At 38.1% G+C, this 23,595-nt stretch overlaps 1 protein-coding gene across 5 annotated transcripts in view; it reads left to right on the forward strand.

Moving 5' to 3' along the window:
• LOC145985313 (ecdysone 20-monooxygenase-like) overlaps positions 1–23,595 on the forward strand; it is a 72,874-nt gene that overhangs the window by 35,085 nt on the left and 14,194 nt on the right. For all 5 annotated transcript variants that reach the window (XM_083119166.1, XM_083119170.1, XM_083119167.1 and 2 more), the window contains exons 3-5: positions 18,460–18,594; positions 22,278–22,476; positions 22,939–23,129. In XM_083119166.1, the coding sequence (XP_082975292.1) occupies positions 18,460–18,594; positions 22,278–22,476; positions 22,939–23,129 (525 nt within the window). The remainder of the gene's footprint in view (positions 1–18,459; positions 18,595–22,277; positions 22,477–22,938; positions 23,130–23,595) is intronic.

Consider the following 23,595-nt stretch of genomic DNA (forward strand, 5'->3'; position numbering starts at 1 on the left):
AGGGACACTGCCATCTGGCGTTTTAATACCTTAGATATTTCTTAAATACGTTACAGATTCGTAAATTCAATTATTCAACCCCTGAGTCAATGAAATTTACATGTTGTTACATTTTCCTTTCGATTCTTTCATGTGAAAAATGTACGATAAAAGTAAGGGAAGAAATTCAAAGATACAGGTTCGAGTTGAGTTGCTGTTTTAAGTCCACTTTATGCACAGTAAGGCTAATCCGGACTGGACCTACAGTTTAAAGTGGGATCCGAACCACTTGTGCCTCCACCGAGTATCGAACCCGAGACCCCTTGAATACAAGGCAATGACGCTACCAATGCGCCATGGGGGAGGTCCGATACAGGTTCGACTCCTTGTAGTGAATTCTGTTACTATGGTTAGCAACAGTATTTTCTGTAACTTGGCGAGATGAATGATTTTGGAGTGGTAGAGAAAAGAACAGTCAAATGCCTTTGGCCTTAGGTCAGTCTCAGTGTAGCATCTCCGTTCGTGTGTTGTCGTTCTGTTTAGAACGACAACTGGGAGGGCGGTCGTCTGCTACCTTCGCGCAGAGCGTTGCCACATCCGCGGCCGTGTGGATATGCGATGTTTTTCGCACGCACCGCAATGAAACGATGAACAAGATCTTTGAGCCAAAATAAAAAAAAAAGAAATTTCGTTTGACATTAAGCGAACAAATCGAAGCGTTTTTGTCTCCATAGATACTACAATTATAAACCTACAAATGAAATCGCAAAACAGAAATGAATAGGATAAGAATGCGGCAACTGAACATACATACCTGCAATTTTACTCAGATTCAGAAGATTCATTTTCACCCTCAGTGTCTTCGGAGTCGGAGCCCTGGAGGTTGATAACGAAGGGCTCCATGATGCTGTCTCGAGAGATTTCACGGTGATAATCCTCTTCTTGCAGACGTTCTCCATGTTGCACACATTTATCCCAGGCAGAAACCGACACGTTCGCTACAGCCTCGTGCGTCAACTTTTCGACATCAGCCATTTTAAAAGTGCTGTTGTTTTCTGCAACGTAAGATTTCACTTGCGCCCAGATTAATTCGATGGGGTTGTATTGGCAATGGTACGGGGGCAGACGCACAACTTGGTGGCCGAATCCTCTTGCAAGTGTATCCACTTCGTATGATTTCGACGTCGGCTTGTGATTCCTGACCAAAAGTAAAAGCTCTGCTCTGGTTTGCGAAGATGCGTGGGGAATATTGTTTTTCCAGCCACGATATTATTTCTGCTTTCCTGGTATTTGTTGTTGGGGCCTTATTTAACTCTACAGAGTGTACGCTGGCATTATCCATAACTATAGTGGAATTTGGAGGAAGGTTCGGAATTAATTTTTCTTCAAACCACTGTTTAAAAACAGCACCAGTCATTTCGTTGTGGTAATCGGTAGATGTGCTTTTCGATTTTTCGATCGGGAAGGAAGCCGGTGTTTGCAGAGCCAACGTGGCAAACAATCAGACGCCCCCCTTTCCTACAGGAACCTTTAGGCCACCCGTACCATCGTTCATTTGCCAACATGTTTTTCGTGTGTGGTTCTGGTTAACCCACGTTTCATCGAGGTAGAAAACAGGTGATTTTCCTTCTTATTTGATGCAATGAATCTTTCGCAAGAATGCAGCTCTCGCAGCTACGATGTCCGTCCTTTCCATTAACATCTTCCGTCCATCATTGCATTTTCTATATTTAAACCCCATGCTCTTTAGAATACGCAGCATAGACCATCGGCTTCCAACAAATTTACATTGCGCCTTCATTTTCTTTGCGAGTTTCAATGATGTAGGAAATTCACCATTTCTGTACATGTTCAAAACTTCCCTGCGTAATATGCTCTTATCGAAATCATCAATATCGGTAACAGGCTTTTCGCGGCGAGGATTTTTGCCTGGTGATCGAAATACAGCACTCCCACTTGCACGAACAGATTTTTTCCCCTCGCTCACAATTCTCTGCACTGAACGCAAACTTACCCCGCACGCCGCGGCAGTCCTTTCTTGAGGTCTGGCAACATGGCACTCAGCTTCGCCCTCCACAATCGTTTTCTGCTCGGCCTCGATTTTAAAGTAATTGTACACGTTCTACACGATCTCACGTGCTTGCTTGTGTAAAACACAACACTTCCTATTCTCAGCTTCCATTGTGCACACGGATATGCCAAATATTGCTACTCCAATAGCCACAACCAAAACAGTAAATCACAGCATTCAAAACTCCGCGCGCGGAAACACAGTTGTAGTGATGGGTCGTTCGTGAACGAGTCGTTCAAAAGTAACGACTCTCTCTTGTGAGCGGTGAACGACTCGTTCACCAGAATTGAACGACACGTTCAAAGAGTAGTATGTGTGCCACGACTCCTCCGCCCGCCAAGCAACTATTATTCCATTATTCCCTCTCCTTTCCACGAATTTTGCGAGGAAGGCGCATGCGCAAGTGTATACTCGCCTGGCGGCCGGAATTTTTTAAAGAAAGCAAGTCGATTCTGCGGGCAGCAAATGGGGACTGGAGAGGAGAGGGAGGGGGTGTCCTCTCTGTTCCTTTTCCCTACCCCTAGTTGAGTAAAGCTGGCTGAAACGTGCCGTGTACGATGAGAGGGGAAGGAGCATGCTCGCGAGTCGACTCTTTCCTTCGTTCAAAGAGTCGTGGCACACTTTAGCGACTCTTTGAACGAAGGAAAGAGTCGACTCCCGAGCTCGCGACACGCGAGTGTTGTTTGCAGAGAGAGAGAGAGCGCGCAACCTCAGCCCATGACGGGCAGCGAAGAACAGCCAACAAATTTGTCCTGTAGTTTCAAGTTTGGCCAAACCATTAGCGCTAAAATTACAAGAAATTAAATGTTAGTAAAAAATATTAGGGGAGTCTTGTAAAGATTTTGGGAAGGTGTTAGGCACAGACCTCTTGATTACAATATTCCGATTAGCCTATTTTGAGTTGTTATTGTTTAAGTCCACTTTATGTGCAGATAGGATAGTCGGGACTGGACCTACAGTTTAAAGTGGGATCCGAACCTCCACTTTGTATTGAACACGGTACCCCTTGATTACCGGCGACGTTATAACTACGCCATCGGGGAGACCCGATTAGCCTATTGGAGCATAAAAGTGGACTTACAACAATTTTTGCCAAGCAAACCATTTTAATACATGACAGCGTTAACCACTATGCTATTAAAGTGAATCAGAAAAGGGAGGCAGTAATTTATAATTTGCAACACAAAATACTTAGTGTGGAAAGCGATTGTTACTTTTAATTATTTTCTAAAGCGCCGGCCTCCATGGTGGAGTGGTTAGTACACCTCATTACTCATCCTGATCTTCGCGATTACCCAAAAAAAAAGTGACAGAAAGGCGAAGTAAAATAAACCAAATCAATCAACCAATCATTATTTTATAAAGCAAGATCAAAGACAATAAACACCTTTTCTTTTATGTTACTCCAAATCCAAAAATGACGTAATACAAGCAGCAAGCACAAGTTCAAATGATAAACCTTTAGTGAAAATAACAAACATGTATTAAAACAAAAATTATAACTTACAATTTTTTATATTCAGTTAAGAATTACCTAAAGCTACAACCAAATATACATTTATAAAAAATAAAAAAATAAAAAAGAATTACCTAATAGAACAAACCACATGATAATGAATTAATTATAAGTGGACTCGTGAAATGAAGGTCTTTTTATATTTGAATACTACATTATGTTCTGTTTTTCTGATTTTTTAATAAAGAACCTGAGAGACAAACACACGCTCACACACGCAGTTATACATAATTTCTTATAATCCGATCTATAATAGATATTCAATTTGTTATAACATTAATTTAATATATTTTGTGTAATACAAGGAACAAATTTGAAATTATGCGGGGAACCGTGGGGATTTCCCCTCTAACGATCATATCATGCAATTTCCCTCTCTTTCTCTCTGTATGCATGTGTACATACATATACTTATATATTATACACGTGAGATTAGAAGATTAAAATTTAAATCACATTGAAATGATAACGTTATTAGAGACGAATCACAAATTTACACCAATAGAAACACAGCATTATGTACAAAATAAAAGTAAAACACAAATGAAAAGCAAAGATAAATATGAAAATTCAGTGCGCAAAATCATTGCAAAACAAAAATGCAATCAATAAAATTAATATTGACAAAACTAACTCAAGTATTCTATAATGTATGCCGGCGTGGTTAGCACATCAAGGGTCTCGAGAAATATAGTTTAAGGGATGTAAGGGATGATCCTTCCACGTAGTACACCCAATTGTCAACCTCACTTCCACATAGTACACCCTGGACTGCATTTTGCAGACTAACGAGGCTCTGGCGTCTATACCTACGGCCAGTATAATTTTCGTAGGAATGTGTGTGTGTGTGTGTTGTCCTGTGTTTTGTCCTTATGTGTGCAGAGTGCCTTTACAGCCTCAGCTTTTAACCGGTCAGATTATTTTAATATTTTAGTTACTACAGGACATTACAGTTATGTTATTTTAGTTCTGGTAAGGGGCTGGATCCCGTATGAAGTGAAGGGTGCAAAATAGCCTAGGCTAAGTGACGCACACAAAATTTTAAATTCATATTCAATCATAGCCTTTAGTATAAAACAGAGATGTGATGGGGAGGGCCGGCCCCCGTGGCGGAGTGGTTAGCACATCGCGGCACGAGGGCAGGGAATCCTGAGGCCGATATTCGGTGGAAACACATAGCGGCTCGGGATACCACTTTTGCCCAGGCTTTGCTCTTCTGCCACTTTGGCTAATCGCGAACATGAAAATCAGTGATGATATAATGAAATTGATGAAGTGACACTCAATTCCGAGATTCCTCTTAGCGCACTGTTCTAACCACTCCTCCACAGAGGCGACTGAAATTGTTGGAAGTGAATCAGTTTCACAAGTAGCAGGGCATTACAAAATCGCAATGAAAACAGGGCCAACCCTTCCAAAGTTGGTGAGATGATGAAAGACACTCTGTGTAAAATGTATTGTCCGAGAATCTCGTCTCATTGGAGTAACGATACCGATTTATGCTTTGAAATCGATAAGCGAACAAGACCTGACAGGTGTTTTTAACTTGAAATCAAATCACGAACAAGATATGCATTCTCATTCACGAGTTGAAACGATGTGCCAAGTCATCTTGTCTCACCACGATACTCGATCGAGTTGCTCTTTCGCTTCGTGCACATGTAAACCTTTTAATTTACACGTTCAATTTTATTTATCCAAGAAAACAAATCTGTTAACATGAGAATGAACAGAAGAAATAAGCTACTAGTTATTTTCCCATTAAGGAACAAACAAATTTTAAAATGCTATAATTTCTTATAAATTAGCATGCAGTAATTATATTTTATAATTTATTAATTCAGTTTTAATATTTTAACTGCCTAACACGCTTTGTTGTATTTTATGCATCTTTTATACCTAATTACTTAGTATTGACAGCGAGGATGAATGAATTTTACGTACAGATAAGCTAATCGGGACTGGATCTACAGTTTAAAGTGGGATCCACCAGGTATCGTTACAAGGCAACGACGGAGGATGGATGGTGATTAGAGTAATTGACAAGAGGTTAAATACAGATTACCACTCATCTCTGGTATGGGGTTCGAACCCGGAACTTTCGGTGTCAATAGGCTTACTTTGAGGAGGGCGACACCAGTTATCTGTCACTCCAAGATTATTTCAAGCTGGCCAACATAGAAACCAAGAAACAAAGAACATGCACCATGGAGTATGTTTTATTTATGTTATTCAGCCATCCTTTCATTCCTTGTTAAATCCTGGTAAGGAAATCGCTTCCTGTCTCGGATTCGATCCTCTGTGGAGGCACCTTGCCCAGTGATTTAGACCTCCAGTTTAAAATGTAGCTTCAATCCCGAGCATAAAGTGAACTTTAAACATTGTCTGACAAAATCGTTTTCATATGACGTGAAATATTTCATTAACATTAACGTGTAAATATTTTACTAATGAAAACAGCATTAAAGAATAAATATAGAAGTTTAATCATAAATCTCATCGTACATGATACTGCAAAAAAGCTTTTATTGAATGACTGCAGAATTAGGAACAACTACGTAAGATGGACATGGGTCATGTTCACGAGTGATATAAACAGCTGTTGGCCATCTGCGGTGAGCCTACGTGTTAAGGTGTTTTACTAGTAGAAAGCAACATTAAAAAAAAATACATACGTATAATTTGGCCCGCTTTATAGAAATTCGATCATACATTATGATATTGGCAGAAACTTATATTGAATGACTGTAGAACAACAAAAACATGGATATGGGATGGACATGGATAATGTTCAAGAGCGATATATATTTCTTAAACACAGCTGTTAGCCATCCGCGGAGAGCGAGCGGGTGGATCCTACTTTAAACTGTAGATCCAGTCTGCTGGCGAGACTGCCGCCGCCGCGCCTTGTGTAAGAGAGCTCGCGACTCGCGAGCGAACGATGAGTGAGGAGAAGAGTCGCTAAGGCGAGCGAGTCGTTAAGGTGCTTAATGACTCTTCGTGCCGACTCGCGAGTCGTGAACGATGAGGGAGGAGAAGAGTCGCTAAGGTGCTTAATGACTCTTCGTGCCGACTCGCGAGTCGTGAACGAATGATGGGGAAAGAGTCGTGGGACTGTGCTGTGACTCTTCGTGCTGTTTCAAGAGTCGTGAACGAGCGATGCTCGTGGAAATGCAAGCATGTGTCGCAGCGCAGATCTGGAGTGCATTTTGTTGCGATATTAAAACCAGTGATCTAATGCAAAAAAGGAAGAATATGTAAATGCACGTTATTACTAATAAAAGGTTGATATAATTATATAGCATTTCTGTGTATGCTATCGTACTGCATAATTTGCATTATCCGCAGCATGAAATGTAAACTGAAACAAGATACAAATATAGAAAATCTCACTCATGAGGCAGAGTAATGAAAACAAGTATGTGTATAAAAAAAAGTATAAATTTTGTTTGTGTGTGTGTGTGTGTTTACTGTTTACACATATATGTATATCCACACACATACAGAATCGTATTTGTATTTTTCTTATTTTATGCCGCTTTTCTTCAAATTTTAAGTAATCGCGACGATGAGGATGATGCGTGATGATATAGATGAAGGGCCACTCGTAAAGAATATCCTTGCCCAGACCGGGACTAGATCCCGGGAACTTCTGTGGCAAGATCAAATGTCGATTACTTCAGAATCTTGGCCATCTAGTCGGCTACACGCACACACACATACACAAAAATGCAATACAATTTATTAATCTTGAAGGACGTACGTTGTGTTCGTTTACTTAAATACAATCATCTGCTTCAACACCACCTACCCCCTTCCCCCTCTTCAGGCATGTGTTTCGAGAAAAAGAAGCTTGGCGACTCTTTTGAACGACTCATTTGAACGACTCTTCTCAGTGAGCGAGCGCTCATGAGTCGACTCGCACAAATGAACGGCTTGAACCCATCACTACACAGTTGCAGATTCGACCGTACTGGCTCCAAGTCAGCGTTGCCAGCCTCGCACGGGAAACAAACGCTGCTCACTGAATTTATTCTGTAGGCTACTGCAAAGGGTAGTAGAATTTCACACTTATCAGACATTTTATTATTTGCGTTTGTAATAATAATAATAATAACAAAATAAGGAATAATAACCACAAACACTTATTTCGCTGTTATGGTTCTGTTTACCAGAAAATATTTAGATCGAAATGAATTCTTGGACTGTTACACGTATATTATTTTCTAATAAGTGCTGTAACTTTCCAGTTCTTCGTTGTACGGTTGTACTTTCCATTTTTAATTCAATACATTACAGAATTACTGGGAACGATTTCTTTGGTTAGCGTTCTTATTACGCGTATGGATGACTATGGCAATAGGTATGGCAATAACACTAATATAGTACAGATACATTGTTATTGTTACCCGTATTGATATAGTAATTTTACATATATAATAATACGTACAACAATAACTCAAACATAACTGTATGACATGATGGTTGCCGTTATAAAACATTGCATAAGATCGTGGTGGCTTGAACCCAATCTATTCAGTATCAACTTTTATTTTGTTTTTTGATTTTATGTTTTCAGTTCACTTTATGCACAGTAAGGCTAATCGGGACTGGACCTACAGTTTAAAGTGGGTTCCGAACCACTGTGTCATGAACCTCCACCGGGTATCGAACCCGGGACCACTTGATTGCAAGGCAACGACGCTACTACTCCGCCATGTGGGAGGCCCTTTAGATATCGTGTTTGCCTCACGGACCAGATAAAAGGCAAAACGTTCTCTGCAGGTTTTCACGCGTTTTACTTTCCGTCCCAATTACCCACACCTTTTCCTATTTCGATACAAACAGCTGTCCCTTGCCTCACCGACAATGAAGACTTTGATTTTGCACTATTTATTTGTTTGGGATGAGTTGCAAGGGAATAGGTACGTACATAATGCTTGGAATGCTGTCCCTAGTTGTGGTGGTTACATTTTACGGATGGTTTCAGTACTTATAGCTAGGGTTGGCAACGCTGCCTTTCCTTGCTACTGCGCACCCACTTTCCACCCGCCTTCCCAGATGCTCTCAAGTCTAGTGTATAAAATGTCTGAAACTTGACTGCAAAACTGTCGAAGAAGATAGAGAAAACGAAAAACCAGACAGAAAGAAACCGAAAGTGGTGAGTTGAAAATCAGTGACACTATATGTAGGTATAATTTCTTCCAACCGATATTCATAAAGTACCAATATAAAATTTACTGACCGAGTATTCGATATAAAATGGCAAGTATTTCATGAAGTGATTCATTCACGTCTATAGTTGATGACCATTTTTGTGGCTCCAAGAGTTCTTACCTTTGTAAAATAAATTATATACTATTAGAAAGAGAGTTGTAAAAGGGGGAGGGTCCACGTGTGGTGATTGCCTGGGCGCTACAAATGGGGTGCCGAACAAGCAAAACAGATAAAAATAGAATAACGTTATTGTCGTGGTGCCCTGTGAAATTACTGGCACCCTATTAAATTAAAGTTATTGTCAGTTTGCATAGATATAGCTTTAGTAAAAATTGTCTTTCTCTTTGTATCTAGTCGGTTCCCTGACATAATGACATTTTTAAGTTTATTCAACTTTTCAGAGGAAGCAAAGGAAGTGTAAGCAGGCCCGTAGCTAGAGGAGGCAGGGGACATTGCCCCCCTGTGAAAAATACAGAACGACTAGAATACTCATTAATCTTTACAATTACTCTAGCAACATAACAAAGACACTTATTGATTTTGTGATTTATAAACGTGTGGGGGATTCAGTATGTCGTATCAGGATTGGGAGGGGAAAAAATCCTTTTTGGTAATAGTGATTCATGTGGTAGAGAGAGGGAGTGGATATTTGATTTTTGTTACTTAGCGTTGATTTTATGCCACTTCTAGCTAATCGCAGCAATGAATGATGACGTGAAATTGATGAAGACACTCATAAACAGTGCCGCAACCACAGGGCGGCAGGGAGCATTGTCCCCCCACCCTCCTGACCTTGGAAGGAAGTCCATTCTAGGGGAAGCAAACATTAAAGTAAAAAAAACAAGACTAGGAGAATCTAAGAATAGCAGGACAATTGGATACTCATGATGGAATTAGTGTTTACGAGATCCTTGTATTTTTCTTCGAGACGGCCAAGGGCACTTGCAAGGGGCAATTACCCCCCCCCCTCGATTTCAAATTTTATACAAATAAAAGTACATTTCGTAAAATTTTCTTCCTCACTTCGCTCGCAATGCCTTCTATTCTTCTTATAGTCCAAGTTCAGAGGCATAGCTATGGGGTGGTGGGCATCAGCCCTGGGAGCCAAACGATCTATATGAAAAAAAAATGTTAAAGAGAATGCCATGGTGCCCCGTAAAATTATTAGCGCCCTATTAAAACATTTTCTTTCTATGAAACTTAATATGAAATATTAATGATGACACTGTAATCCAAGAAGTCATTGATCAATCAAGGGATTCCTATTTGTTTGTCAGGTGTCAAAACATGTATTTCAACTATAATATAATACAATTCACACAATATTTTGCAAAATGGTTAACGTAACCAGTAGGCAAACATTGTCTGTAGTGATGCAAGAGTCTCCCCTTTGAAGGAAATAGAGTCCGTGGTGGACACCCATATTTTAGCAAGTACAAAAAAAATGTATTACAAATTTTTACATAGTTCATCAAAGTGTAGATAATATGTAACCATTATTATTTAATTAATTCGATTTTTCTTGCATAACAGAACACAATGGTGTTATTGGATTCTCGTTAGATTCCTTTGATTCCTTTGTGTGGAATAATCTTGCATACTGGAAACTAGAGGGAATCATTATGAAGCATGATTTATAAAGGGCTCCCTTAATCAGTTCTTCAGAGGCCCATTAATCGTCTATTAACATTAGCAACCTGTAAATATCAAGTAGATACAGTCCCTATTAGCCTATTTATGTTAAACTTTATATTATTTGCCAATGTGGAAAGGTCATTATCGAAAAAATGCCATTTGATGTTGCTCGAAGTTTTTTTTTTGTCCGTTGCAGTTTAAAGATATCATCCCTTTTCTGTTACTTATCTCTTTTGGGGGAGGTGTCAAGTGCCTATGTGTACCCTGCTATATCTGTCAATTCGACCGACACAATATTTTAAAAATTTGTCCCCTCTAGAATTGACTTTGCCCCCCCCCCTACAAAGAATTCCTGGCTACGGGCCTGAGTGTAAGGAATTAAACATAAAAGAAATTTAATTTACATTAAGTCCCAAATTTATATCTGACCATAGGCGCACCAGTGAGGGCACGACGGCGCTTGCCACTGCCTGCTGGAAAACGTGGACAGAGAAAATGTGTTTGGTTCATTGTGCTCTTTGTGTTGGACAGTGAAATAAATACTATTCAATTTTTAAATAATAACTAACTAACTAACTCTCTAGCCTTCTTAAACCCGAAGGTTCATGGCTGCAGCAACATAGGCTTTCCATCTTTCCCTATCTTGAGCAAGATCTATATACTCTTTTCCATCCCTACCAATTTCCTTTAGGTCCATCTCAACGTTGTCCCTCCATCTTCGTCTTGGCCTTCCTACAGGTCTCTTACCATCTGGTTTCCCAACAAGAATCCTGTAAACTCCTCTTTCCTCTCCCATTCGTGCCACATGGCCTGCCCACCTAAGTCTTCTTGATTTAATTATTCTAATAATATCTGGACATGAGTACAAATTATGTAGTTCTAAATTATGTAACCTTCTCCACTCACCTGTCTCCTCATCCCTTTTAGGTCCAAAGATTTTCCTAAGGATCTTATTTTCAAATACTCTCAATTTATGTTCCTCTTTCAATGTAAGGGACCACGTTTCACACCCATATAATACTACAGGCAAAATTACTGTTTTGTATATTTTAACTTTTAGTTTCTTAGATATTAAACGAGAAGACAAAAGTTTATGAAGAGAGAAGTAACATGCATTTCCTGAATTAAGCCTACTTTTTATTTCCTCTTTAATATAATTTTCACTTGTTAATATTACTCCTAAGTATTTGAATTTGGAAACTGGTTCAAACGAGTTGTTATCAATAATTAGATTTTGATTATTACCTAACACTTGGTTTCGGCCTGTAAACATATATTTAGTTTTCTCTTTGTTAACTTCCAAACCTATCTCTTTAGCAGTTTTGAAAAATATTTTAGCATTATTCTTAATTGTATTCACATCATCCCCCAGTAAGTCTACATCATCTGCATATGCTAACAACTGAGTCACACCATTTAATTTTAGTCCTTCTTTAGTTTCTTTTACCTTCCTAACAGCATATTCCAAGGCAAAATTAAAGAGCAATGGAGATAATGAATCTCCTTGTTTTAACCCATCATGAATTATAAATTTGTCAGACATATTATTACCCACACGAATTTTACTTTCTGTTTCACTGGTGCATATTTTTATCATACTAACAAGCTTCTTAGGTATTCCAAACTCTACTAATATATTATATAATTTATCTCTTTTGACCGAATCATATGCTTTTTTGAAATCAATGAATAGCTGATGGACATTTTGATTATATTCCCACTTTTTTTCAAGTGTCTGTCTGATGTGAAAAATTTGATCTGTAGTTGATCTGTTACGTTTAAATCCACATTGATAATCACCTATAATTTCATTAGCATATGGGGTTAGTCTTGTTAAAAGAATGTTAGACAATATTTTGTATGTTGTTGAGAGTAGAGAAATTCCACGGTAATTATTGCAGTTCACAATAATTGAAAATAAAATTAAGCATTGCCTCAATTTTGAAGTGAAAATTATTTTTTTCCTTTTGCAGTTAACATGCCATGCGTTTATTTGCACATGTTATTTCGTTTTCTTTTAAGGCAAAGAGGCACGTGACTCCTAATTCCTTAGAGTCTCTCATTTAGTATTTGAAAGATAAACTCTCAAAAGCGCCAAGCGTATTTTCCAAAGTTTTGTTAGGGTATGATGCATATGCATATTATTAATTAAACATAGCGACAGTATCCCATGATGTTTACTCTTTACAATCTTGCTTTGCTCGTTCGGCATCCTCTTTACCTCACCACATGCCCCCTGCCCCCTCCTGTTCTAACAGAAAATATGCATGTATAATTTTAATAGTTCTATGTAGCGAGTGAGTTCCAAATTCTGCTGGTGTTTTCAAATCTCTGTTTAAACGATGATTCACAAACTGAAATAAAGTAATGAAACTCGATATATTTAGAGCATGGCCATGAAGACGTTAAAATATAGTGGGAAGTTGTGATGCACGTTTGATAGATACCTGATATTGCTTTTGAATGAAATCGGTCAAGGAATTTCATATTGAAGTCTTCAACGAACGAGCAAAGCAAGATTGTAAAGAGTAAACATCATGGGATACTGTTGCTATGTTTAACTAATAATATGCATAATCAGTTTGCAAAGAAATAGTTCTAAAAATTTTCTTGCTCGCTTCGCTGGCAGTGTCATAATTTAATTGTCATATTATATCTGCATTTATTACTACTACTTCAGACAGGCAAGTGCGTCTGAGTCCGTGTCGCTTGCGCCGAGGGTTCTTATCTGTTCATTTCCGCCGCGACATATGTCAAGACCTTCCTTGGTGGGTTTTCCCACAATCTTGAGTGTCATTACCGCCGTGCGCACGTGTGTTTATGACGTTGCCCAGCTGCGGCTGTTTATCTTCGATTGAAAAGGAAGGTGATTGGTAAATGAATGTAAGATGAAAGTATATAATGAGGGATATACATTGGGAAATTAGTATTTATGTAAAACTGAGACTTGAGAGAGACGACAAGATGGCAGAGAATATGGACATGATAGAAACAACGCACGGAAAAGCCGTCCCTTATTTACATTTCTGGATGCAATTTCCACTTTAAACAAGCAATTTGGAGAATTGACCCCTGAATCAGAAGTAGACAGTTCTCCACTCGATCAAAAGGCAGGGACGGCGACAGGGGTGGGCACGGGTGGGCAAGCGCCCACCCAAAAATTCCTGTGCCCACCCGATTGCCCACCCAATCAAATTCAATAAGTACATATACTTGGAGATAGCTATATGAATGATTCCATAAATAAGTGTGTTCTGGTGTTCATAACATGTATGAAATGTTCATATATTATCATCCCATAAAAGCCAATTTTGTCATTAGAAAGTGAAAGTAATTACTAGAGCTATTGAAATAAAAACTGTGATTAAAAGCAGTTAGTATGCTTAGGAGGCTCAAAATTATGCAGGGTATGATCAAGATTAGATCAGAATTTAGGTTGAACTTGAGGACTGCAGCTCCGGGCCTCCACACACGTATATAAATCCCGGCCTGGGTATGGTTAAAATAATCTTCAAATAAACAAATAAAAACATCATCTTAGCGTTACTTCCTCCGGCAACACAATACATTATTTCGACTTTTTAATTATTATTATTAGAATAATTTAATCAAGAAGACTTAGATGGGCAGGCCATGTTACACGAATGGCAGAGGAAAGAATAGTTTACAGGATTCTTGTTGGGAAACCTGATGGTAAGAGACCTGTAGGAAGGCCAAGACGAGAATGGAAGGATATCGTTGAGATGGACCTAAAAGAAATCGGCAAGGATGGGAAAGATTGGATTGATCTTGCCCCGGACAGGGACAGATGGGAGGCTTGTGTTGCTGCAGCCATAAACCTTCGGGTTTAAGTATGCTAGAGAGTATAATATAATTTTAATTAGCTCTGCATTGAAATTCCAGAAGTGTCCCCTTTTTTATTTCATAACAATTTTTATATACCTGTTATCTTGAAATATCAATATGGTATGCGAAATATCAACTTTATATTCATTCTACTAATAAGAAGCAATCACAATAATCACTACAATACTGAAGTGAATAAATTTTAGTAAACCAGTTATGTATGGAAAAAGCTACAGAATTATTCAATTACTAATGAGTGGCTTATCCTATTTAGAAATTCTCGTCCTACACATAAATTTTGCCACATGAATCAGCCGAAAATGTCAACAGAATCTGTAGATGCAGTTGAAGTAAAGAAAAAAAGTTGTCACCAAGTATCCAGAAGACGATTTTGTTAGTTTGTTATTAAGCCCAGTTTTATGCTCAAATAGGCTAATCGGGACTAAACTTAGAGTTTAACGTGTAGTCCGAACCATTGTGCATTGTGCTCCCACCAGAGGAGGGGGGGGGGAGTAGAACACGGGACCTCTTTATTATAATGCGACAGCGTTATGCCATTGGGGAAAAATATACAGAAAGAACTCGCACCAAACGTGGCATTTTATCACAACAGAAGATGCGTCCATTTTAAGAGGGTGATTGCCTGAGACAAATATTTGAGACTTTTGGAAAACATCGTCATTGTTCACGGAATTAGCTGCCTTGATCCACTAATGAAACTCTGTGCAATTGAAACTACCACCTCAACTTTCTGAGAGGTATGAACTACTGAAACTCCATTTTTGGAAGAGTAAGTTGTGGTTGATTTGCTTTATTTAGTCTTTTCTGTTAATTTTGATAATGACGACGATAAGGTTCGATGGCGATTAGATGAAAGTAACGAAGGGGCGAAAACAAACACATGCTGACACTCAAAATACAAACCCTCATAAATTATTTCTTTGACAGTGGTTCCAAGCGCCAGGGACTCGTTGCCCTGAATGAATAAAGTTTCCAGGGTATGCTGCACAGGGTAGAGGTTGACATTCTAGTGTGTTCGAAATGGTCACACCATACAACCCAAGTCATTTATGAAACATATCTATATGAATTATTATTGGCACGGTGATCAACTTCGATGAATTCTTTGTGTCCTAAATCATTTTGTTACTTCAAAAAATATGTTCATGTAACCATACGTGTATTGCTTCTCCCGCATAAGTAACATGACAGTTCCGAAAACAAATAGCAACTTAACTAATAATCTCTTCAATTCTGAACAGATTTTTCAATCTTACCTGTTTATTACTTATGAGTTATGAGTGATATTTTGTCAATATAGCCTTTCATTAGGCTAGGAATACTTCCATGAACAAAGAATTTGTCTTCCGTGTGTGATTTAAATCATTCCTAATAAGACGATCCAAACATTCAGTGGCGGCGATTAGGAGGAGCGGGAAGTGGGGGATGCAGTTCCCCGCCACATTTTGCCACTTTTTGCCCCCGCACTATGGCCTCTTTATGCTAAGCCTTTTCTACCAAGAAAAAGTATATTGTCCTTGCCCCTCAAATGTTGGCACCCAATCGCCGCTACTACAAACATTCAGATAGATTTCTCAGTTGTACAAACCTTGTATGCTAAGAAAAGTGACCCCCAAGGAGTAAGAAAACTCTTTCAGTCAAAAACTTATACGATGAAAATACTATGCTCAGGAACATGCATTTAAATTACGATAAGCTTCACGATTGTCTACCATCGCACTTTCTATCATTGACGCCGAATACATAAAATCAAGTATGTGCCTTGTATTTGCAACACAAGCTAACCTAATTCACATTTATTTCACTGTATTAACATGCATGAAAGAATGTGATTAGAATGTATGGCTGGGGTATGGCTGCGCATGAAATAATTGTGTCCATCAGAGACAAAGCGAAAGGAAATGGAACAAGATGTGACAATAGATTAGAAAAGATAAAGAGGAAAAAGAGAAATGGAAAGGGAAAAGAAGTAGGAGGAGAATCGGGAGTGTAAGAGAGAGGGGGATACATACGTCTTACATACACATATACACTAGAGCATTCCCTGACATTCGCTACGAGACTCAGTGGCAAGCGGCCCGGCGTCAGCGCTTGACTTTCCCGGTGAACGGGTCTGCGACAGTCGCACGTTACAGTCTGTTTTTTTCGCTCTTCCTGCCTTCGCTCTCTTTCCCTTTCTGTTGACGTTGCAGACTGACGCCAGTATAATCCTCCCTCGAAAGTTGTGTTGTGTCGTGTCCGTGTGTTGAAGATTGTGGCTTAATATGGCACCACAAAAGTTTACATTACAACAGAGGATTTATCTTGTCGAGTGTTACTTCGGAAAGAGGAATTGTGGAGAAGTGCGACGACGTTTTGCAACGAAATTTCCTGGTGTTCCCGTTCCACATAGGACCACTATATTAAACCTTGAAGAAAAAAAAGTTTAGAGTAACAGGGTCAGTTCTGAATGAAAGTGGAAAGAAAAATGAGGAAATCTAAAAATAAAGTATACAAAGACAATCCGCACACCATCCGAGTTAAAAGAGAGTATAATACATGAAATCGGGAGAATTACAGTAGACGAACTTTCACGTGTAAATGCCAATTTCCTTCGGAGATGTCAGGAATGTGTTGCAGCAGAGGGACATCATTTTCAACACCTTCTGTAGTCAAGGTTAGTACACAATATGAAGACTGTAATTTTAATAGCCGACTCTAGCGACTGTCGCGGACCCCGTTCACCGGGAAAGACAAACGCTGATGCAGGTCCGCTTGCCGCCGAGTCTCGCAGGGAATGCTTTGTATATATGGTCTTACATTTATATTGCCCACCTTAATTTATCAATAAGGAGTTTCTGCCCACCCGATCGAAAATTTCTGGCGCCGCCCCTGTCAAAAGGTCCAGTGTTTAATGACTACTTCGTGAAACAGTGGTTGGAGAACGAACATGTTCCAATATCTGCGTTGAACTGTTGCAACCAAAGACACAGGACAAATAATGTCGTTGAGTCATGGCATTCAAAGCGTAACAAAGTCATCGGGAAAATGCAACCCAATGTTTACGTGCTGCTTGAAGCCTTAAAGGCGGAAACAAAGAGAAACTCGTCTGCAATTGAGATGGCAGAATTGGGTCTATAGGCTGGGAAGAGAAGAAAATATCAATACATCAGAACGACAAACGTGTTGAGTGTGTTCTTTCGAAGTACAGAAGCGCGGGCGATCTTCGAGGATTTTATGTAGTGTATAAATAATTAATAGTTAATAGGCTGATGCTGATTTATGTATTTTGTGTTGTGGAATAAAGTTGATACAAGTGTTCCTGTGTAACGTCTTTTGAAATAAGTAAAGTCATATTTGACTCTCTGGATAGGTTTAACATTTAAGTGTAAACACAGCTGTGCAACGTCATGTTTTAAGTCCAATCTATGCACTAGGCACCATGTGTCCATAAACACACGTGCGCGCGGCGGTGATGACACTTTGGATTGTGGGAAAACCAGCCTAGGAAGGTCTTGACATATATCACGGCGGAAATGAACCGATAAGAACCCTAGGCGCAAACGACACGACACCGTGCGCGCACACCCATGCAATGCATTCTCACTGATATTTCAATTGGGCACTCCCAAGTTGAACTCCGAGTTACACCTACGGCAAGAACGATACAAATACAGTTAAAATATTGCGCAAGTGTTCCTAATTTCTTTATAACTAGCTTAAGAATTGCATGAAATGATTCCTGGTAATAATATGTTAAAATTTTGTGTTTTTTAATGTCATCCCTTGTGTTTTGTCTAACGATTGATTAAATCAAGTACTGAACATTATCGGAAGGAAAGCAATACTCGAAACGTTAAACTGAAATGTTAAAATTAATCTATTTCCAATTTTTTCCTGTATTTGACATCTTTTTTCTTCTGAAATGTTACGTGAAGGGAATGGGGGGGGGGGGGTTAATCTCTAGAAACATCCTTGAAGAAATTGAATTAGGGCGAACATTTTTAAAACGGTCCAAAATATGCACTTAACTACCCCAAACTTACAGCCCCCCAGCGAAAAATCGTGGATAAACCCCTGACTGGATTCTTTCTATACTATCATTGCTCCTTAAAATTTCCCAATTCGTGCGGCAGTAAAACCGCCGTTGATCGTGAACAAACTGATCCAAAATGCATTTGTTTTTATTCTCCAGTTGCCGACGAAGACTACAGCCCTGGTTTGAAAGACATTCCTGGACCGTGGCCTGCTCTTCCAGTTCTGGGAACGCAGTGGGCTTTTTCCCGGTTTGGACCTTATGACTTGAGGAAAATGCACGAAGCTTACAGAGGTAGGAGGAACACTTTATTTTGAAACAGCGTTTTAATAATGAGATTCTACTGAAGTCGTCTTCCTCCCAAGGGCACAAAAGTTGATTAAGAACATACATTGTATGCGAGGTAATTTTATAAATCGCTTATGAGACAATTAGGGAAATCCTAATCTAATTGATATCATATATATTAAATTATAAAACATAAAAACCATTAAATATATTAATAAAAAACAAAAATTAAACGAAAACTTAAACATAGTAAAATAATCTCAACTATTTTGCAATTTATTGACATTTTTTACCAGTTGGTAAAGGAATTAGTTTGCCACTTTATAAATATCTGATATACATAAAAGTAACAAATGAAATGTGCGTGTGTGTCTGAATTAAGATCTTCCCTCCCAACAGTCTTCAATAATTTCGCACCCTGCAAATGACTTAATCTTTCAGTGAACTTCACAAGAACATGTTTACAGAGTCAGTGGCGGGGATAACAGCTTTCCGCCCTCCTTGCAGAACTGAATACCCAGTCAACAAGGTAATGTTACCCTAACATACCTAACGTTGTTACAATGTTGAATGTATGTTGATACAACGTTTAAGGGTCATTTATTTCAACGTTGTCACAACATCATTATGTTCTGATCATTATGTAGCAATGTTAGGTATGTAAGGGGTTAACGTTGCCACAACGTTTTTGCAGCATTACCTTGCTGCCTGTGTAATTTACGAATAGAACAATTTAAAATATGGTTATTTCGCATGCCAAGCGATTTTTATATATAATACATATGCGTAACAGGAAAAACTCATGTTTGTAACGTCACAGTTTCTCTTTCTTTACATAATATAAAAACTTCTCCTGCTCCACGAAAATAGGCAATTGTTAGTCTGGAGATTTTGATGAATTACCCAATCTCTAACCACACCTGGTAATGTTTCTTTTTGCAGTACTTAGCTCCTGATTATATAATCTGGGATAAAAATATTTATCATGGGAGTTTCACTTGTATTCAACACATTTCATTTTCTGATCTTCCTTACAACTTCAATATTCACACATCTTTCGAAGGATAATAAAACACATTTTTTCACTAATTACAATCAAAATTATCCTTATTTGTGTTGCTAAAAGTTATGTTTGTTTTGCATTTGAGTCGCACTGCCATCTAGTGTACACTGTAGGAAATATGAGGTTTGGTGGTCAGTGCAAACACAAATTCAGATTAAACAAAACACTCCGATCTAACGCTTGTGGCGCTCATGGTGGTGATCATCCAAACTAAAGCGTATTCAGTGGAATGCTTTTTTGTAACGTTGATGCAACGTTATCACAAGGTTGTTCCCCTACATACAACATTCATCATAAATACAACAAGCATACAACGTTGTGGCAATGTTATCACAACGTTGTTCCCCTACATACAACATTCATCATATTTGGATACAGGAAAATCTCAACTGGGACATACATATAGAGCACCTAGCAGGGAAATTAAGCAAAACCATATATGGTATACGAACCTTAAGAACCATAATAAATAGGGAGACAATAAGAATAACATATTTCAGTCTTTTCCAGTCACAACTAACATATGGAATTGTATTTTGGGGGAATGCTAGAAACAGTGCAAAAATTTTTATTTTGCAGAAGAGAGTAGTACGAATTATGGCAGGAAAGAGAATAAATGAACCATGTAGGAAAATTTTCAGGGATCTTGGCATTCTACCATTACCTTGCCTATATATATTACATTTACTGTGCTATGTAAAACAAGATATGTCTAGTTTCTCCAAACGTATCAAGGAAGTACACCAATACAACACAAGAAAAAATCACAATCTGGTTATACAAACTCATAATACCACTCTCCTTGAAAAAGGTCCTAAATTCGTAGGTATCCACCTGTATAATAAATTACCTGATCACATGAAAACAATGGAATCAACTACCCAATTTAAGAGGGAATTAACAAAATTCTTATTACGACATTGTTTTTATTCAATAAATGAATTTCTAAATTTGTAAATATTAAATTACATAAATTGTCAACAAAGAGGGTTCGGTTGTACAGAAAATGAAATTATACTATTTATATTATCATGTATGAAGTATTCACTATATGCTATTATTGTGCCTAAATGATCATTAATCGGTTCTGTATATATATATTGCATTCTTCCATGTTGTATAAGTCACATAGTTACTTTTACATCTTATTTTTACACTAAAAAAAAAAATATTTGCTTATTATTGTGCTGGCCTTAAATATTGTATGTAATTTCACTCCAATAGTGTATTCTTCCTCTATTTAGATTTCCTTCATGCAGAAGTTTTTCAAATCATTGCTGTAATTCTTGTCTATAATTGTATTAATATTTTATTAGTGTATTTGGTTTTCCTTCATGTAGTAGTTCTTAAAATCATTACTGTAATCCTTGTCTAAAATTGTATTAATATTTTATTACTGTATGAATTGTTATATGACGATTTCCATACCTATGGACATAGGTCAACGGAAATAAAGAATATGAATATGAATACAACATTTATACAATGTTGTGGCAACGTTAGTGTGTTGACTGGGTAAAGTGGCACTGTATACATCGCGAAACTTGATATATACAGGGCCTTTTTATTTCGGGTTTAAAATATACAAAAATACAAATGGTGCTCACACAGCCTCGATACCTTAGAAGGTTTATCATGTTACCACTCCGCCACTCGGTGGTCTCTGTCGTATGCTGGAAGTTTAGCAGGAATCACGTGAATGCTTCCACCCACTAAGAGGAGCACTGGAGACAGCACGTGCTTTGTTCTCTGCCAGCCAGGGCTCACTGTTCCCTTTACAGGGGAATTTGAACGTTTTGTTGCCACATTTACAGCGAAGAGAAGGGGAATGCAACTGACAGACAAGAAACAGGCATTTTAAATGGCGAGAAGAAAAGAATTTGCCCTTTATGCCTTTAGAAGGACTTGAGCATGAAACATAAGTTTGGCATCAACGGACCTTATGCTCATCACATCACCTTCAGTATGTTTGAGATCGATAATGAATAGAGTCCAAACTGCACACCCCCTATGAATCTTTATGGCATGGTATAGTGTACAGGGGTGGCCATGAAGATGATTATATGTAGCATGTATAGGGGGTGAATCTAGAATTCTCAACTGAAAGGTGTAAATGCATTATTGGACATAAATTATGTTCATTTTAGACAGTGTTGCGAAAATTTTGAAGGAGGTGTTAATGGGTGTAAAGCGTAAATCACTGACTAGATGGAATTGGAAAAAACACCCCCAAAGAACATCATGGGTGAGGAGATTGAAAATAGACTACCAAACATGGCAGAAATGCAATGTCAAAAACAATTCACAGCAAGAAGACATCCACTTTTGTTCTTAGCATTTTCACATTGAAGCCTTATTTCAATGTTCGAAGCCCTTGAGAATAATATTTTAATCCTATATGTACACAACCACACAGCATAATGATGATGATGATGACGAGTTTCCTTTGATAAAAATTAATACAATGTAAGAGGAGAAAAATACCTATGCATAAATAGTGACAAGTGCATGAAATATTAAGGTGGATGTTATAGCTCTATGACTAGAAATTACATTCTAAATTAAATATACTTGTACTGTTTACTGCGTATTTAGCCTATATCATATCTTTGTGCTGTATTTGCAGATATGTTCGACAAGTATGGACCCATTGTAAAAGAAAAAACATTTTGGAATCTCCCAATGGTGAGTCTCTTCGACATAGATGACATCGAGAAGATCTTCAAATACCCTACCAAGAATCCCATTAGACCATACAATGAAATAGTTGTGGCTTATAGGAATAGCAGGCCAGAAAAATTTGATTCTGTTGGGCTAGTGGAGGAGTGAGTACATAATTATAATTAATCCCTTCAATATTTTGATCTTTTCTTATTGAGCATACTTTATTTTCAACACATATGTTACACGAATGATTTAAATATTCACATTTATCATGTAACAGTATACTTCATTTCCTTGTATAAGATTGGCCTTTTTGTGTTTGGGATTTTGAAGTCACACAAACAAAAAAATATATTGTAGATAGATTAGATATTCCTTCTTTAGAAATATGAAATGTTAATGGAATGTAAACCTGTTTTTACACTTCCGGCACTATTGGTTATAATTTTGAAATGTACGTACACATGTCAAATTCGAGTTCAAAGTTTACTTTAATGTTTTAGCAGATTGTGTATTTAATTATTGTGCCAGATGCAGATGGCCATGTAAACTGTGTGGAGGACATGAGAATTGAATTTTATATTTATGTATAGTCTTTACATGTTAATCTTCGTAATTTGCAGAAATGGAGAAAACTGGGGTTTCTTGCGTAATCATCTTACGACTGAAATAGCAAGTCGTCAAACAGTGCAGGGATTACTTCCTGAAGTGAATAACCTAGCAGATGATTTAGCCCGGTTTCTAAGGACAGTTCGAGGCAGTAATGACAAAGTATGTGACATGCTGGAAGTGTGCAGCAAAGTTGGACTTGAAAGTAAGTGCATTAATGTTATAAATCAGTTTTCCAAAAGCAGAACAATTACAGAAATATTATGAAATAGATATGGGTTCATTATTCCCAGATAAATTGGTACTTCTTTAAACAACTCTCAAAAGTGACTTATCAAAAGTTTCATCTGTACACGATTTTGCAAAACTTCTGCATGAGAAGTACAATACAATTCTACCTAGCTCTCCAGAGGTATACTGACTTCCATGGCAAAGAGGTTCTGGGTTGGAATCCCAGCCTAGGCATAGGTGTTCATTGTGAGTGTTCCTTCATCAATTTCATCCTATCATCGCTCACCCTCATCGTCGCGATTAGCTAAAAATCAAATCAAATATTTCAGTAGTTGTGTGTGTGTACATCCATACACTGAATAACAGCAAAACCTTTGACATTTATTTTCACATGTACATGTATTTTATATAGAAGGGACCTTTAGTGATATTTTGTGTGG

Source organism: Lepisma saccharinum, chromosome 3 (genome assembly GCF_977018435.1).
Source record: "Lepisma saccharinum chromosome 3, izLepSacc3.1, whole genome shotgun sequence".
In the NCBI taxonomy this organism is placed as follows: Eukaryota; Metazoa; Arthropoda; class Insecta; order Zygentoma; family Lepismatidae; genus Lepisma; species Lepisma saccharinum.